This window comes from Myotis daubentonii, chromosome 1, assembly GCF_963259705.1.
Source record: "Myotis daubentonii chromosome 1, mMyoDau2.1, whole genome shotgun sequence".
In the NCBI taxonomy this organism is placed as follows: Eukaryota; Metazoa; Chordata; class Mammalia; order Chiroptera; family Vespertilionidae; genus Myotis; species Myotis daubentonii.
Window position 1 is genome coordinate 53,545,046 of NC_081840.1, and position 18,091 is coordinate 53,563,136.

Below are 18,091 nucleotides of genomic sequence, written 5' to 3' on the forward strand. Positions count from 1 at the left end.
AATAGTTTCATGCAAGATTCTAGAATCATTCATAGTTGGTATAAATTTCACAGAACACAGATTTAATAAACTTAGGTGAGCAAAGAAAGTTTTATATCAGCTCTTTTCAAAATAGTTATGTGTTAATTCTGAGTCCAGAAACAAGATGGTCAATATATACAAATTAAAATTTAAAAACAAGTAATAGAAGGCAATTCAAACGTAACCTGCCCTTTATCCAAACCGTATTAAAATAGTGCAAAGTGTTATCTAGAAAAGGCTTAATTTCTCAATTTTATTTCACATTGTAACACTAAGCTTAATCAAACTATTCTACCCTTTCTTGAGAAATCTGCTTTAAAGAAACAGTTACTGAATTAAATTCTATATATAAATGTTTTTTAGGAAGAAGCAGAAGAGAAATCGAGAAAGCAAAAGGAGTTAAAGCAAAATTTTACAGAACAAATGGCCTTGAAGGAACTAGTACTACAGGCTGCAAAAGAGGAAGAGGAGACCTTTAGAAAAGCTATGTTAGCTAAACTTGCTGAGGATGATCGAATAGAATTAATGAATGCTCACAGACGAAGAATGAAGCAACTAGAACACAGAAGGGCTGTGGAAAAACTTATTGAAGAGCGTCACAACCAGTTCCTTGCAGACAAAGTAAGAAAAAATGTTTTTTGGGGTGGGTTTTTTTTGGTTATTATTTAACAGCAATCAGCTCATGTATTCATCCAGTAAACAGTTAACTGAGAACCTTTTATGTGCCAGATGATAGCTATTAATCATATATGATATATAATTTTCTTCCTTTCTTGTTTCCATGACTTTGACAAGGAGTGGTCCGAAGAAATAGTGATCCTTGTAAACTAGTTATGTCAAAGAAAAGCTTTGCATTAATAATACTACTTTAACTAAAATAATTCCTCGTAGGAATTCATCACTATTTCAATACTGCCTTTTAACATCCTTCCCTGTCAACAGGATTTTTTGGATATATTTCCTTAAGAGTTCTTTTAAGCCCTAAAACTTATTAAAGCCAGACATCTCTTCCACATCATATAGCACAGAATTTTGGTGTGGTTGAGTATTCAGAACTCTTGATGCTATTTTTATACTTCATACAGGCTTTTTAAAATTTAATATATGGATATATTCCTTTTAGATATCCCTATTCTGTTGTATCCATTTTTTTTTTTTTTTTTGTCGGACACCGAACCTGCCTTCAGCACCTGCCAAATATTTGTTGAATTAATTAGGAAATCACTTTGAACATTTCTTCCTTGGCAGTGAAGACATTGTCTTGAAAATGTGTACTTGCCTCCTAAAATCCCAGTCATAACCAGAGTGGGGCAAAAGTAGGCTTACAGTTGTATGTGCAAGTTTATTCTTGTATCATTTATTATTGTATTTCCCATATGAACAATTATAAACCTACTTTTGCTCCACCTTGTATTGTTCTTATAACTTTTAAGGAATAATTACTGTAAAAGATATATATATATATTTTCAAGGTGGGGCAAAAGTAGGTTTACAGTTGTGAATACACAAAACACAGTTCTTATATTATTATGTATTGCTGTATCATTTTCCATATGAACTATAAACCTACTTTTGCCCCACCCTGTACATCACCTAGTACCTTTTGAAATTAGTATCAATAAATAGTTCATCACTTTTATCTAATTCACTGCAAGAGTAGTTTTGACAACTCCTTTAAGATTAATGTATTGTGTGACAATTAATGAAATTTTATTTACATTTCCAGCAACATGAACTGGAAGAATGGCAGTTACAGCAAAGTAGGCAAGGACGTATTAATGCAATTATTGAAGAAGAAAGACTAAAACTTCTCCAAGAACATGCTACAAAATTACTAGGATATCTCCCTAAAGTAAGTGAGATTTAACTCAAAGTGTAAGCCTCATGACATCTACTGGTGGGGGGAAAAAACCCATGTATTAGGATTACAGAGGTCCTGGGGTTTGCTCACTTTTTGCTGTTACCAAGCACTAGTGAGATTTTAGCCACTCATTGAATATCTCCAAAATGAGAGCTAGTCTTGGAACATTTTTAGAAGTCTGAGCTAAATGTATTGAATTTAAGGTTTAAAGATTCTTTTCTCACCGTTCAGTGTAGGTGTTACAAAACTAAACTATAAAGCAATTGTGATACTTTGCAACAGGAAAACCTTGTAATCAGTAATACCAGTGACAGGCACACGCTTGAACTGAGTCTGTGACAGATCTGCTTTATAGTAGGAGGTTGTGTTATCACTAGGCACTGGTAACTAGTTTTTAAAATTTTTAGCAAATTTCACGTACATCTGAGATACACTGTGACTATAAACTGAGTTTCACAGGCCACATAAACATGGACTCGTGTATTTTTGTCCTTCAAATATAGAAATTATGCCATTCGATATTTTAATCAATTGGAAGAATCAAGTGCATATTTTATATTTAGTCCAATGCAAATTAAGGAAGGAGAAAGAGACACATGAGTAATTATTGCCTGCCCTCAAGACCTTATAATCTGTTTAGATAGGACTAATGAATACAAAATAATATATTAATGACAATAGCCACATGGAATTGATAAATTCTGTGAAATAGACTACAAATTCTGGGAGAGTCTTGGGATTTAGATATTTTTGTAGGAAAATAATTGTGGAGATGGGGAGAATCCAATAAACCTGATATCTTAAAATGACTTTTTATCCTTTTGGTCCTAATGGCCCCAAATGACCTAAATTATTCTTTGGATCCTTTATAAGTAAATATTTAAGTTCAATTTTGTTTTAAAGAGCCGCCTCTTACTATAAGGGAAAACAAAATAAAAGCCTAAAGAATTTTAAAGGGCTATTCAAATGGCTAAACTTCAAACCTGGATTCATTCTTTCCTACAAGATTGCATGTTTGCTGATTAGCCATAGAACTGAAGCAAGAGCCAGTCTCATGCATGAATTTGGCAAAACTCAAACTTTTCACCCTGACCTCTCATAATTGTATTGTAGGTCTGTTTCAAGACAGGGTAGCATACAGTATACATTAAATTCCTTCCCATTCAGCCAATTCAAGTAGTAGTACTTATAAAATAGAAGATTCCTATGACAAGTTCCAACAGTGGAACTGATAAATCAGGAAGTCTGGTCAGTCTTCAGGAAGTCTGGTCAGTCTGAGAATATTCATATCAAGGTGTAATTTTCAGAAAATAACCATTTTTTAAAAAAATATATTTTATTGATTTTTTACAGAGAGGAAGGGAGAGAGACAGAGAGTTAGAAACATCGATGAGAGAGAAACATCGATCAGCTGCCTCCTGCACATCTCCTACTGGGGATGTGCCCGCAACCCAGGTACATGCCCCTGACCGGAATCGAACCTGGGACCTTTCAGTCCGCAGGCCGACGCTCTATCCACTGAGCCAAACCGGTTTTGGCATAACCATTTTTTTATAACTCTACTAAAGAGATTTAATTATCTTAGAAACAACTGTAAATTTCAATTCTATTTGCTAGTCTCACAAACATTTGGGGAAATATTCTGGTATTCAAAGTAACCCACAAATATTTTTCTTGTAGGGAGTATTCAAAACAGAGGATGATATTGATATGCTTGGTGAAGAGTTTAAGAAGGCATATCAGAAAAGGAGTGAAATTTGTGAAGAAAAGTGATATCAAGATTTGGTAAAACCTGGATTCTTTTGCATGTTACCACTAGATGTCAGTATAAGTTTTGTTTTACAGTTCAGTGATAGGAATCTTGTCTATTTGAATTTTCTAAAACATCTCCATTTCATCATTTGTAAGTGGTTCTCTATAAGAAAACATTTATTTTCTGATAAAAATTAAAATGAATAAATACTTTGAACTGCAAAATTAACTGCTGTTTTTGTACTGAATTATCTGAGTTCTACACCACCATATTATAACATTCCATGTATATAAGTATGGACTAACTTTTCCATACTGTTCAGAATTTTTTCTGTATCCCTATTCAGGCTACAGTTCTGTCTACGTTTGTGTTTAGGAACTTTACTTGCCTGATTTGGCAGGGAAATAAGTATTTATAAGTAATTTGGGTTTAAAGCACCATTCTCTGAGCATGTGACATCATAGGGAGCAAAGAGCCCTCAGACTTCCAGAACTGTGAGACAATTTCTGTTGTTTAAGCCATCAAGTCTATGGTTCTTATGGCGGCCTTAGCAAACTAATCTATATAGTATGTTTTTTAAACATTAATTTTTAGATTAAGTAAAGCATCCTTTTCTGTCTACTATAAGGGAGGAGAAAAGTAAAGGGTGAGGAATTCCAAAGTGCTTTATTTGTCAATAAGAACTTAAAACAAAATTTCTCTCAGATAAACTCATTTCTTAAGACTAAAAATAATTCAAACCATTATAACTTAAGCTAAATAAAATGTATAACCTCACACACTTAGTTATAGACACTAAAATACCCCACTTAAGAATTTCCCCAGTCAAGTGCCTTCATAAATTCCTCTTCAGTGAAAGACAGCATCTTGGCAGCTTCAATATGCATCTGTGTTTAAAAAAAAAATTACTATGAAGATGTTTACTTTAGTATTAAGAATAAACCACACAACAGGAAGTTTGTAAAAGTGTGTGTATACAATGCTATCAAATTATAAGCTCTGTTGTAGGAATCTGTACTCTAATTCCAATAAACATGATATATGAAACAGTAATTACATTCAAGAGTCAGCCTATAAAAGCCTATTTGTCCAATGGTGGTATTGCACCAATTAACTGTTGAAAGACAATCAATAATAGTTTAATACCTAACCTAACCTTTGCAAAAAGGAAAAGAGGCAGAACCACGAATTCATGTCTACTCACTACCAGGTGACTCATGTAGAGAATGGAACAATAGTGATTTGAAATCAATTTTCACTCCTCCAAGAGGCAATCCAAGTTGCTCTTCTATATGGTATGTTCTTTATTTAGGAAGTACCCATACTGTATTTACCAGTCCCATTCTCCACATTACTAATTTACTTGCATGAAAATATCCACTTCCTTGGATGACCCATTATAAATAAATCTTACATAAACTTTTGTGCCTAAGCATGTTAAACAAACATATCTGAAGTACAAACACTAGTAAATATTTTAGTAGAGAGCTCCAAATAATATCGATGGGTTTTCTTTTAGGGTACACTCACCTTCTGCCTTTTTAAAACATCAATTAATTTTAATTGTTTCTTGAACCCTATCATTAATTCTCCTTTTTGTTTTTCTAGCTTCTTGTTTTCTGATTTTAATGCTTCAATTTTTTTGTGTTCTTCACTTGCTATATCCTACAAAAGAAAAAAAAAATAAGTCCCATATATACCTTTTTCACTCTTTTAATAAAAAAGATTATACAAACTATAATGAACTGAAATATAAAATTTTTGGTAAAGTTTTCTTTGCATTACTAAATTACTGTAACTTTGATAACTTTTAATGATGTTCAAGTCTCACATTTACATTTTAAAAAACGTTTTGAAATAACAACTTTGTTATATTCCAGTAATAGTAAAATAGCTTGTATTGGACTAGCTCTCCAGACAGTAGCAGATATAAACTCTGGACACAATTTTTAAAACATTTGAAGATGTAGGTGAGTAATCAATAGCAAAGTGGTGGTGGTATGACCCTTGAAAAAAATGGAAGCATATTGATTGAGAGTACTTTCCAGTTCATGAGTTCGCTGGGGATAGACCTCAAATCAGAAATAACAGTCTTATCCATGGGAAATCTTGGAAAGAATGGAGTCCTCAAAATCTACTTAAATATTCCCCTCAAATCCTTGGCAGACACCTAAATAACCATGTGCAGCCACTGTCCATGACAAGTGAGACAGGTTAGAACTTATTAAGTACTGGAAGATGTTATATAGTAAGTCCTCACTTAGCATCGTAGATTATTTTGCTTAATATCAGAGAAACTATGTATAATGAAATCAATTTTGATACAAACAAATAAGTTTCTATGGCATGTCATCAACATTATAACAAACAACATTGAATGAAAGTAACTTTTTTTCACGTAAAGCAGGTTGTCGAATAATGTAAAGTCGTTCATGCAAAAGGAAAATGATACCAGAAGGAAATCTGAACCTACATACACATAAAGAAAAAACCAAGAACAGCAATAGTAATATGGTAAAATAGTAAACATGACTTTTAATTATTTTTTTTTTAAATAGTGATGTTAGCAAGATGGCAGAGTAGGAAGCTCCAGAGCCCTTGTTCTCCCAAGGAACTCCCATGGAAACGCTGATATACAATACACACATTACTGTAGCATTGTGAGAACTCTAGAAGTCAAGTCAGCAGCAGCAACCAAGCAAGAACCACATTCAAAACACTAGGAAATGACATTGCATTTATGTTCGCCCTTTCACCTCACCTTCCCCACCGCCTCCCTTGGGATGGAAAGAACAAGAACAGAACTTGGTTTGATGTTCTGACTTATATGAGGGTGCCTTAGGGACTGTTTTGTCTCACCTGATGGAATGGTGGCATAGTCTGACTATTAGGTTGGAGCTGCTGAAAGCAAGGGTGGGCACTGCTGGACATGAGGACTATAGGGGGTCTGCAGAACTACAGGTGCCTAGGGGCAAGAGCTTATGGGCAGAGGAATAAAATACATCTAAGGCACTGAGAAGTAGGGCCAAGACTCTTAGGAAATCAAGACATTTAAAAGACGAGAAAACTTAAAAAAAAAAAATTGGCAACAGGAAGTTCTTCCCTGTTAGTAATAATGTGAAATATAAATGAATTAAATTCCCCATATACTAGAAGAATGGGTTTAAAAAAATAGGACCAACTATATGCTGTCTACAAGAGATTCACTTTCAATCTAAAGACATACATTGATTGAAAATGAAAGAATGCAAAAAGATATTCCATGGAAATAGTAACCAAAAGAGAATAGGTGTGGCTCTAATAAGATCAGGCAAAAGAGACTAAGTCAAAACAGTTATGAGACAAAGAAGGACATTATATAATGATAAAAGGGTTAGTTCACTAAGGCACTACAACAATTATAAATATACTAGAGGCCCGGTGCACAAAAATTTGTGTACTCGGGGGGGACGGGGACCCTCAGTCCGGCCCGTGCTCTCTCGCAGTCTGGGACCCCTCAGGGGATGACCACCTGCTGGCTTAGGCCCGCTCCCCGGGGGATTGGGCCTAAGATGGCAGTCAGACATTCCTCTGGTAGCCCGGCAGCCCTCGGGGGATGTCCACTTGCCAGTGGGGAGCAGACCTAAGCTGCAGTCAGACATCCTTAGCGCTGCTGAGGAGGCAGGAGAGGCTCCCATCACCACCGCTATACTGGCAGCCATCAGCCTGGCTTGTGGCTGAGCAGAGCTGCTCATATGTGAGAGCGCCCTGACCACCAGAGGGCAGCTCCTGCATTGAGCGTCTGCCCTCTGGTGGTCAGTGTGTGTCATAGTGACCAGTCATTCCCAGTCTTTCTGCTGTTAGGGTCAGTTTGCATATTACCCTGTTACTATATAGGACAGAGGCCTGGTGCACGGGTGGGGGCCGACTGGTTTGCTCTGAAGGGTGTCCCGGATCAAGGTGGGGGTGTCGCTTGGGTGCCTGCCAGCCTGGATGAGGGGATGATGGCTGTTTGCAGCTGGTCAAACCCCCTTCATGGTGGGTGTCCCCACTGGGGTGCCTGGCCAGTCTGGGTGAGGGGCTGAGGGCCGTTTTCAGGCTGGCGGGTGACTGAAGCTCCCAAACTCTCCTCTTTTTCTTTTTTTCTTTTTTTTTAATTCTGGGATTTATTTACCTTCTATGGCTGTCACTGGAGCTGAGAGCCGGCTTTAGCTCTGAGGCTCGGCTCCAGCTCTGAGACCTCGGCTGCTGAAAGCAGGTATCTGGGCTTTGTTTAGCTTCTATAATTGAAACACTGTTGCAACTCCAGCTCTGAGGCCTGGCTGGCTGAAAGCAGGTTTCTGGGGATTGTTTAGCTTCTATAATTGCAACATAGTTGCTTAGAGTGCAGCTCAGAGCTGGGCAGCGGCAGGTGGGGAACCTTGGCTCCCTCCATCACTGGAGCAAGCAAGCCACCTGTTCGCTTCAGCTGCCTGGCTGCCGGCTGCCATCTTGGTTGGCAGTTAATTTGCATATCACCCTGATTAGCCAATGGGAAGCGTGTTGGAGGTACAGTTAATTACCATGTTTGTCTATTATTAGATAGGATATGCACTAATATCAGAACTTTTAAGTATATGAAGCAAACATCAACAGAATTGGTAGGAGAAGTAGACAGGTCTGTAATAATTGGACACTTCAATAATGGATAGTACAATCAGAAGATTAATGGAACAGTAACTAACACTCTAAATCACCAAGACATAATAATAGACATATTCAGAACATTCCACCCAACATATTTCTCAAATATACACGGAACATTCTCCAATCATTAGGCCACTAACAAATCTTAGTAAATTATACAAAGTATCTTTCCTTTTCATATAATGAAATAGAAATCAATTACAGAATGAAAGCTGCAATAGCCACAAATATGTGGGAATTAAGCAACCAATGTGTCAAAGAAATCAAGGGAATTTAGAAAATATCTCCAGCCAAATTATAATGAAAACACAACATACCAAAACTTATGGGATACAGTGAAAAAAGTTGTAACAGAAATTTATATCTGTAAATACTTACATTAAAAAAGATCTTAAATCAACTTTATAATTTATGAAACTAGAAAAACAATTAATCCCCAAGTTAGTTGAAGATAGGAAATAATAAAGATTAAAGCAGAGTTGATGAATATATAATAGAAAAATAGTGTAGAAAAATCAATGATATCAAGAGTTGGTTCTTTGGAAAAAATCAATAAAACTGACAAACCTTTACCTAGAAAAGAGAAGGCTCAAATATCAGAAATTAGAGAGGGACATTACAACTGATATCCCAGAAATACAAAGGATCATAAGATAATACTATGAACACCAACAAACCAGATAACCTAGATGAAATGGATAAATTCCTAGAAACTCACAACTTACTACAACTTAATAATGAATAGGACATGTAAACAGACCTATGACTGGCTAGGAGACTGCAAGAGTGATCAGAAAGCTCAGTATCAGATGCCTTTACTGGTGAATTCTACCAAACATTAAAAGAAGAAGTAATACCAACTGTCCTCAAATTCTTCCAAACATTGAAGAGGACAAAACAACAAACTCAATCTATGAGGCCAGCATTAACCTGATACCAAAGCCAGACAAAGATACTGCAATAAAACTACAGACCACTATCCCTGATGAATATTGATGCAAGAATTGTCAACAAAATAATAGAAAACTGATTTCCACAGCATATGAAAAAGATTATACACCAAATGAGATTTATTGCTGGATTTGCAAGGATGATTCAACACATGAAAATGAATGTAACACAACACATTAACAGAATAAAGGAAAATAATCACATGCTCATCTCAATGGACACTGAAAAACATTTGATAAAATTCAACATCTGTTCATAATAAAAACTCTTAACAGATTAGGTTTAGAAGGAATATACCTCAACATAATAACAGGCCATATATGGCAAGTCCACAGCTAACATCATAGTAAATGGTGAAAGGTTGAAAGTTTTTCCTCTAAGATCAGGAACAAGACAAGAGTGCCTACTCTTACCACTCCCATACAACATAGTACCAGAAATCCTAGCTACAGTAATCAGGCAAGAAAAAGAAAAAAGCATCAGAATTGGAAAGGAAGAAGTAAAATTGTCTATTTGTTGATTACATGATTTTATACGGAAAAAAACCCTAAAGACTCCATGAAAAAACTGTTAAGATCTAATCAACAAACTCACATTGCAGGATACAAAATTAACATTAAAATATCAGTAATGATTCTATACATTAATAATAAATTATCTATAACAGAAATAAAACAATCCCCTTTACAAACTGCATCAAAAAGAAAAAAAATACTTAGGAATAAATTTAACCAAGGAGGTGAAAGACCTGTACACTGAAAACTATAAGACATTGGTAAAAGTTATCAAAGAAGAGACACGTAAATGGAAAGAATATTAAAATGTCCATATTACCAAAGCCACCTATCAAATCAATGCAACTCCTTTTCAAGATTCCAATGACATTTGTTACAGATAGAGAAAAAACAATCCTAAAATTTATACAGAACCACAAAAGATACCAGAGACAAAGCAATCCTGAGAAAGAACAACAAACTGGAGGCATCGTACTTCCTGATTTCAAACTACATATAAAGCTGTAGAAATCAAAACAGTATGGCATTGCATAAAAACAGAAACATAAACCAACAGAATAGAATCAAGTGCCCAGAAATAAGCCCATGCACATAAGGTCAACTAATACTTTACAAGCCAAGAATACACAATGGGGAAAAAGAATGAAACTAGTCACCTATCTTATACCACCCACAAAAATTAATTCAAAATGGGTTAAAGACTTAAATCTAAGACCAAAAGCCATGAAACACCTGGAAGAAAACTTGATAGTAAATAGGCAGTAATACAAACAAAATGTCATCCCATCGTGTTTAAATCTCTCACCCATAATGCAGTCCTGGGGTCGGAAGTTTGTCTTTAACACATCTAAGTTGTTTATATAAAGTTGATGGTTTTATACCAAGTTGTTTACATACCAGGTCATTACTTGAACTTACACAATGGCTGGCTATAATTAGTAGACTCATCTGTTGTCATGGAAGCAAGTTTTACTTTCTACTTATTTAATGTGTGTGCTAAAATAAAGATCAAATCTACAACCAGAATTATCAAATTTTGACATAACTGGTTATTTCACTTCATTTTTTTTCAGACTTCCTTTAGAATGCACCAAATTAAAATAATCTATAATAATAAAAGCGTAATATGCATGCCCTGACCGGTTTGGCTCAGTGGCTAGAGCATCTGCCTGCGGACTGAGGGGTCCCGGGTTCGATTCCAGTCAAGGGTATGTACCTTTGTTGCAGGCACATCCCCAGTAGGGGGTGTGCCGGAGGCAGCTGATCGATGTTTCTTTCTCAACGATGTCTCTAACTCTCTGTCCCTCTCCATTCCTCTCTGTAAAAAGTCAATAAAAATATATTTTAAAAAAAGTGTAATATCCAAATGGAATGACTGTCCGGACGACCTTCCGGACAAAGCCAGGGCTGCGAAGGCCTACTCTTGCACGAATTTATATAGACCTCTTGTCCTATCTAATAAAAGAGAAACGTGGTAATTGGCGTACAACCGCTACCCTTCCCATTGGCTAATCAGGGCGATATGCAAATTAACTGCCAGCCAACATGGCGGCCGGCAGCCAGGCAGCTTAAACTGAACATGAGGCTTGCTTGCTTCAGTGACGGAGGACTGCAACATTCCCCGCCTGCCTTGCCGGCCTCTGAGCCTGCAGTTTAAGAAACATTGTAACAAATACAGACGCTAAACAAAACCCCAGAAACCAGCTTTCAGCTGGCTGGGATCTCAGAGCTGGAGTTGATACAGAGTTTCGATTATAGAACCGAAACAAACCAGATACCTGTTTTAAGCAGCTGAGGCCTCAGAGCTGGAGCCAAGCCTCAGAGCTAAAGCTGGCCCAGAATAAAAGAGAAAAAAAGAAAAAAAAGGAGCAGTTGGGAGCTTCAGTCCCAGCCTGAAAACAGCCCTCAGCCCTTCACCCAGACTGGCCAGGCACCCCAGTGGGAACCCCCACCCTGAAGGGTGTGTGACCAGCTGCAGCCAGCCATCATCCCCTCACCCAGGCTGGCCAGGCACCCCAGTGGGGACCCCCACCCTGATCCAGGACACCCTTCAGGGCAAACCAGCTGGCCCCCACCCATGCACCAGGCCTCTATACTATATAGTAAAAGGGTAATATGCCTCCCAGCACCAGGATCAGTGGAGCTGCGAGGCCTCCTGGCACCGGGATCAGCGTGAGAGGGGGCAGCGCCCAAACCCCCTGATCGCCCTGTGGCTCTGTGTGTGACAGGGGGCGGGGCCACAACCTCCCTATCGGCCCTGCACTGTTCGTGACAGGGGAAGGCGCCCCAACCCCCTGATTGGCCCTGCTCTGTGCCTGATAGGGGGGAGCTCCCCAACCCCGATCACCCTGCGGCTCTGTGTGTGACAGGGTGCGGCGCCCCAACCCCCCACTCCCACCCCCCACAGGCCCTGTTCTGTGTGTGATGGGGTAGAGCCATAACCTCCCCATAGGCCCTGCCCTGAGTGTGACAGTGGCGGCGCCCCAACCCCCTGATCGGCCCTGCTTTGTGGGTGATAGAGGGCGGTGCCCCAACCCCCTGATCTGCCCTGCTCTGTGTGTGACGGGGTGGTGCGCCAACTCCCCTATTGGCCCTACTCTGTGAGTGACGGGGGGGAGCTCCCCAACCCCCTGATCTGCCCTGCTCTGTGTGTGACAGGGGGCAGCGCCCCAACCCCGATTGGCCCTGCTCTGTGCATGACAGGGGGGAGCTCCCCAACCCCCCAATCGGCTGTACCCTGAGCGTGACTGAGGGTGGCATCGCAACCTCCCGATCCGCCCTGCTCTGTGCATGACAGGGGGCAGCGCCCCAACTCCCCAATCAGCCCTGCTCTGAGCCCGACCATAAGCCAGCAGGCCGTTATCTCCCGAGGGGTCCCAGACTGCGAGAGGGCACAGTCCGGGCTGAGGGACCCCCCCCCCCCCCCGAGTGCACAAATTTTTGTGCACCAGGCCTCTAGTCCTATATAATAAAAAAGAAACAGGCAAATTAACCATCCCTCCGCTACGCTTACGCCACGCCCACTAGCCAATCAGGAGCAACTATGCAAATTAACCCAACTAAGCTGATGGCAGCCATGGAGCTGGAGCGAGCAGGCAGCTTGGGTTGCCCCCGGTGATGGAGAAAGCCAAGCTTCCCACCTGCCCTGGCTGGCCCTGGGCTACGCCCAAGGCTACAAAGTTTCAATTATAGAAGATAAATAAATCCCAGAAAAAAGAAAAAAAGGAGAGGCTGGGAGCTTGGGTCACCAGGGGGGCATGGCCAGCCTGAAAACGGCCCTCAGCCCCTCACCCAGGCTGGCCACACCCCCATGGGGTGAGGGTCCCCACTGGGGGGCTTGACCAGCCTGCAAACAGCCATCAGCCCCTCACCCAGACTGGCCAGCGGGGACCCCCACCCTGAAGGGGCTGTGGCCAGCCTGAAAGTGGCCCTCAGCCCCTCACCCAGGCTGGCCAGGCACCCCAAAGGGACCCCCACCCTGATCCGGGACACCCTTCAAGGCAAACCAGCTGGCCCCCACCCGTGCACTAGGCCTCTCTCCTATATAATAAAAGGGTAATATGCAAACTGACCCTAACAGCAGAATGACTGGGAATGACTGGTCACTTTGACACACACTGGCCACCAGGGAGCAGACACTCAATGCAGGAGCTGCCCCCTGGTGGTCAGTGCACTCCCACTTCTACTCAGCCAAAAGCCAGGCTCACAGCTGGCAAGCGCAGCGGCAGTAGTGGGAGCTTCTCCCGCTTCCGTGGCAGCACTAAGGAGCAGCTAGCTAAGTGGTAAGGAGCAAGCAGGCGGGTGTTAAGGAGCGAGGGACCCCGGACTGCGAGAGAGCGCAGGCTGGACTGAGGGACATCCCCCAGTGCACAATTTTGTGCACCGGGCCTCTAGTACTGTAATAACATGCTAATTACTGGTAAGTTTGTAGACTTCCTAATTTGTTCATTTAATGACTTCTATTGATAAATCCCCATCATCATGCCATCATTGATGGCTCTTAAATATGAATATAGTAAGTGCATACAGCATAAACCATCTCGCAGAAGACATCTTAAAATTCTACAGTCACTGCAATGTATTTGTTTCTATTCAACTTGTTGGAGGACTTACCAAGATCAGTTTTGTTCAGTGCCCTATGTTATGCTAATTTAATCTAAAATGTATCATTTTATGTAATTAGGGTAGCTCCTAATTTCATCACCCAACCCATTGTTAAATATTGTCCTAAGAGAGAGATTCCAATGGAGCAACACTTTCAGCTTGACACAACCAAAAACTATAGCCAATATTTATAGTATACAAAATGTCTTCACACATATCGATATTTGAGCCTTCATTTATTCAACAGATATTTTAGGAATTAAATGGTAATTCGATGGCAATCATTTGTTAGATACTGAGAATACCAAGGTGATCCTGACAATAACTCTGTAACAGTGGTTATCAAAATGTTATATCAGACCCAGTGGCATCATCACCTGGGAATCTGTTAAAACTGCACGCTCTCAGGCCTAACCCCAGATCCACTGAAACAGAAACTCTGGGGTGGAGCCCAGCAATCTATGGTTCAATGAGCCCTCCAGGTGAACCAGTGACCTGTAAAATAGCCCCTTGTATTATATACTAGAAAATTGAGGCTCAAAGAAGGATACAACAAACAAGATAAAACGAGACTTTTCTTCGTCATTAATCCCAAAATTAGAAAAGTGTCTGGCATATAATATGGGCACAAAATGAAGATCTGTTGGATGAAAATAGTGAGTGAATCCTCCCAAGAGTTGTGCTATCACCCAATTACAGCAATTGCCCAAGCAAGGTAATTCTAACTTACTGAAAATGTACATATTGATATTGAGTGTATTTCTCAAAAGAGAAATGTTTACCATGACAACAAGAATTATAATTTAAAAACTATTTAGTTTTGCATCTTGCATAAAAGAAGCTATCAAAGTTGATCACTACCAAAACCTTTCCATGTTTCCATACCTTGCTATTCTGTCTGAATTTACTTAGCTCCGATTTATATTTTTCTGCTTCTTCTAGAGCTCTATTCAAGCGAACCTCCGTGGCACTTTGCGTAGTGGCAGCTTGTTTTTGTAGTCTTTTTTTATTTTCTAATTCCTGTACAGTAAAAAGAAAATGTATGGAACATTTATAAATATATCATAAGTTCCCTCTATTAGTCTGCAATATTTTCCATTTCCTATTCCTTGCTTTCTTCGAAATTTTACCACCACCACAACCAGAGACTGAACACTTGGTGATAGAGTTTTCAGAGAATTCTTACCCTGAATTGGTTTTAGAAAAATATATCTTTAAAGATATAGTTGCAAATTAAGCTTTCAGGTTATTTTTTATTTGGAATTTCCTGCCTCTTTTTATTGATCCCAAGATACAGTAGTCATGCATCCCTCCATTCTATAAGCAACTCTATAACTACAGTTATTCCTTTGGGAACAACCCAAAACATCAAATGTAAGACACGAGCTCATAAATACTGTTTGTGTAAACCTGGCAAACATTTTAAAAAGTAATTGTTAAATACAGAGCATTCTACATTAGCCTTACAGGGAAATCCCAATTCTATGCAAAAACAACAGCTCTTAGGAGTTATTTTCCACATATCAGAGTGGGTTTAGACCTGCATTTCTGCAAATATTCTAAGAGATGCTGTTGCAGAGAATCTATAGGCCACACAAAAAAGAAACATGAACATATAGGATAAACTCCCAACTCCACCATAATCTGGCACCATAATCTCATTTCCTGCCACAGGTGTTAACTTTGGCTATATCAACAGTACTTGGATATCTCCCCAACCACCATGATATTTCTTGCCTCTGAGCCTTTGCTCATGCTCTTCCTTCTGCCCTGACCCCTTCCTACTCTTCATTTTTACCTGGCTAGCACATACTCACCCTTTAAGACAGCTAGGGCTATACACTATGGTTTTACCTTTCCCAGAAGCCTTTCCTCTCTGTCCTCCCGGGTTAGACTAGGTACCCTTTCTTCAGAGCTTCAATAGCATCCTGATATACATACACAATAGTCCCTGTTGTGTGAAACTGAATCTATCCATTTTGTTTGCTCCCCCACTATAGTGTAAGTTCCTTGAGGATGGGAACTGTCTTAATTTCTATATTCCCAGAACTCTGGTGGCATACAAGAGGCACTAATGACATGTTTATTGAATGGATTTTATTTTGAAATACACCTGCAATGCCTAGTATAGAGCCTTTTACAAAGAACATACTCACTATGGAACTGAAATGAGGGAGTTAAAAATACAGTTAACTGTTTTCTTCTTTTGTAAGTTTTTCTCCTGGCTGTATCACTATGCTGTATTTGAAAACTGATCTCCCTGGCTCCAAGTAATTACAGGGAAAACAAAACACATGCTGCTCTTTATGTAGGTTTCTAAACAAATCAAACTGTGTATGGATACCATCTGCTATCACCAGCCTTCTTCACAGCTTTCTGGTGGTAGCTTACACTAAGAACTAGCCTGATTTATCTCACTGTTCACATAGAAAAGGCAAAGATTCTCGTTAACTACAAAGTCCACAATTCTTGGTGATTCTGTAACCTACTTCACAGAAAAGTGAAAACCATCCTTCACCACGATGTGCTCCCTGACCCTGAATCAATACTGCCCACTCCCTTTCTTAAAAGTGAAAAAGAAAACGGATAGTCAGAAGAATAGTGAAGTAGGAAATAAAGTTTTCCTATGTAAGTAAATCCACTGTAGAAAGGAAAAACCTTAGTAAAAACTTGAAAACATTTGTTTTCAATCATTTCAAGTACTTTTTACAAAATGCAGACAGGATACCAATACTGTTATGAGAGAGCTTGCATCCTGAAATTACTCAATATAAAGCAAATATACAGTTACAAAAATTAAGCAGTTTTCATATCACTAGAGAAAAATTTTGTGAAACCAAAAAATAGCTGAGGTACCGATACATATATCAAACAATGGTAAGTTATTAAAAGTGGGGGCCCTTAAAACTCAAGATAAAAAAAGAAACCAACCAAACAAACAAAAACAAAACAAAACCCATTTACCATTGCAACAAAAACATTAAGATACCTAGGAATAAACTTAAATAAGGAGGTAAAAGACCTGTACTCAGAACACTACAGGACCTTGAAAAAAGAGATAGAAGAAATTAACAAATGGAAGAATATATCATGTTCATGGATTGGTAGAATCAACATCATTAAAATGTCCATACTACCCAAAGCAATCTATAGGTTCAATGCAATCCCCATTAAAATACTAATGGTATATTTCACAGACCTAGAACAAACTCTCCAAAAATTCATATGGAATGAAAAAAGACCCCGAATATTTGCAGCAATCTTGAGAAAGAAGAACAAAGTTGGAGGGGTCACAATACCAGATATCAACCTATATTACAAAGCTACTGTTCTCAAAACTGCCTGGCACTGGCACAAGAACAGACATATAGACCAATGGAACAGAACAGAGAACCCAGAAATTGACCCAAGCCATTACGATCTACACTAATAAAAGACAAAGATGCTAATTGCCCATACCTTCACTATGCCCATCAGCCAATCAGAAGAGTATGCAAACTAACCCAACAAAGATGGCCGTTAAATTTGCATACTGCAGGCAGGGCAGGCCAGCGCCATCCGCCGCCTGCCCCGCTGCCATCTGGGCCTGCTATCTGTGACCCAGGGCGGCGGGGCGGGACAGCACTGATCCGCCAGCCCACCCGGCCGCCATCTGGGCCTCCCGTGTGCAACCCGACCTGGGGCAACCGGGTGGGACAGCAGCGATCCACCGGCCCGCCCGGCCGCCATCCGGGCATCCCGTGTGCAACCTGACCCGGAGCGAAGACTGAAGACAGTGTAGAAGGAAGCCAAGCGCTGCAGAAGGGAGCAAAATGGTGGAGAAGGGAATGGAGATGGGAGCGGGGCTGAGGCAGCAGACACGGAAGGGAGTGAGGCAGCAGAGATAGGAGGGAGCGGAGAAGGGAGTGAGCGAGGCAGGGGAGAAGGGAGGGAGCGAGGCAGCGGAGAAGGGAGTGAAGCCTGCGCTTCCTTCTCTGCTTTGCTCCTGCCTCAGGAAGCCCTATTCTTGCAGGAATAGGCCCAAGGAAGCCCTATTCTTGCAGGAATCTTCCTGCAATGGGCCTCTAGTCAATTGATATTTGACAAAGGAGGCAAGAGCATACATTGGAATCAAGACAGTCTCTTCAATAAATGGTGTTGGGAAAATTGGTCATATACATGAAAAAAAATTAAACTAGAACACCAACTTATACCATACACAAAAATAAACTCAAAATGGAT

At 39.9% G+C, this 18,091-nt stretch overlaps 2 protein-coding genes across 3 annotated transcripts in view; one reads left to right on the forward strand and one right to left on the reverse strand.

Annotated features, from left to right (window-relative positions):
• MNS1 (meiosis specific nuclear structural 1) overlaps positions 1-3,859 on the forward strand; it is a 29,460-nt gene extending 25,601 nt beyond the window's left edge. For both annotated transcript variants that reach the window (XM_059700332.1, XM_059700342.1), the window contains exons 8-10: positions 385-642; positions 1,748-1,873; positions 3,563-3,859. In XM_059700332.1, the coding sequence (XP_059556315.1) occupies positions 385-642; positions 1,748-1,873; positions 3,563-3,655 (477 nt within the window). In that variant the 3' untranslated portion in view covers positions 3,656-3,859. The remainder of the gene's footprint in view (positions 1-384; positions 643-1,747; positions 1,874-3,562) is intronic.
• Positions 3,860-4,129: 270 nt separating this feature from the next.
• The window catches only part of TEX9 (testis expressed 9), a 49,242-nt gene continuing 35,280 nt past the window's right edge, over positions 4,130-18,091 (reverse strand). The window contains exons 10-12 of the mRNA XM_059670271.1: positions 14,756-14,890; positions 5,166-5,300; positions 4,130-4,522 (exon numbers count right to left, since the gene is read on the reverse strand). Of these exons, the coding sequence (XP_059526254.1) occupies positions 4,445-4,522; positions 5,166-5,300; positions 14,756-14,890 (348 nt within the window). The 3' untranslated portion in view covers positions 4,130-4,444. The remainder of the gene's footprint in view (positions 4,523-5,165; positions 5,301-14,755; positions 14,891-18,091) is intronic.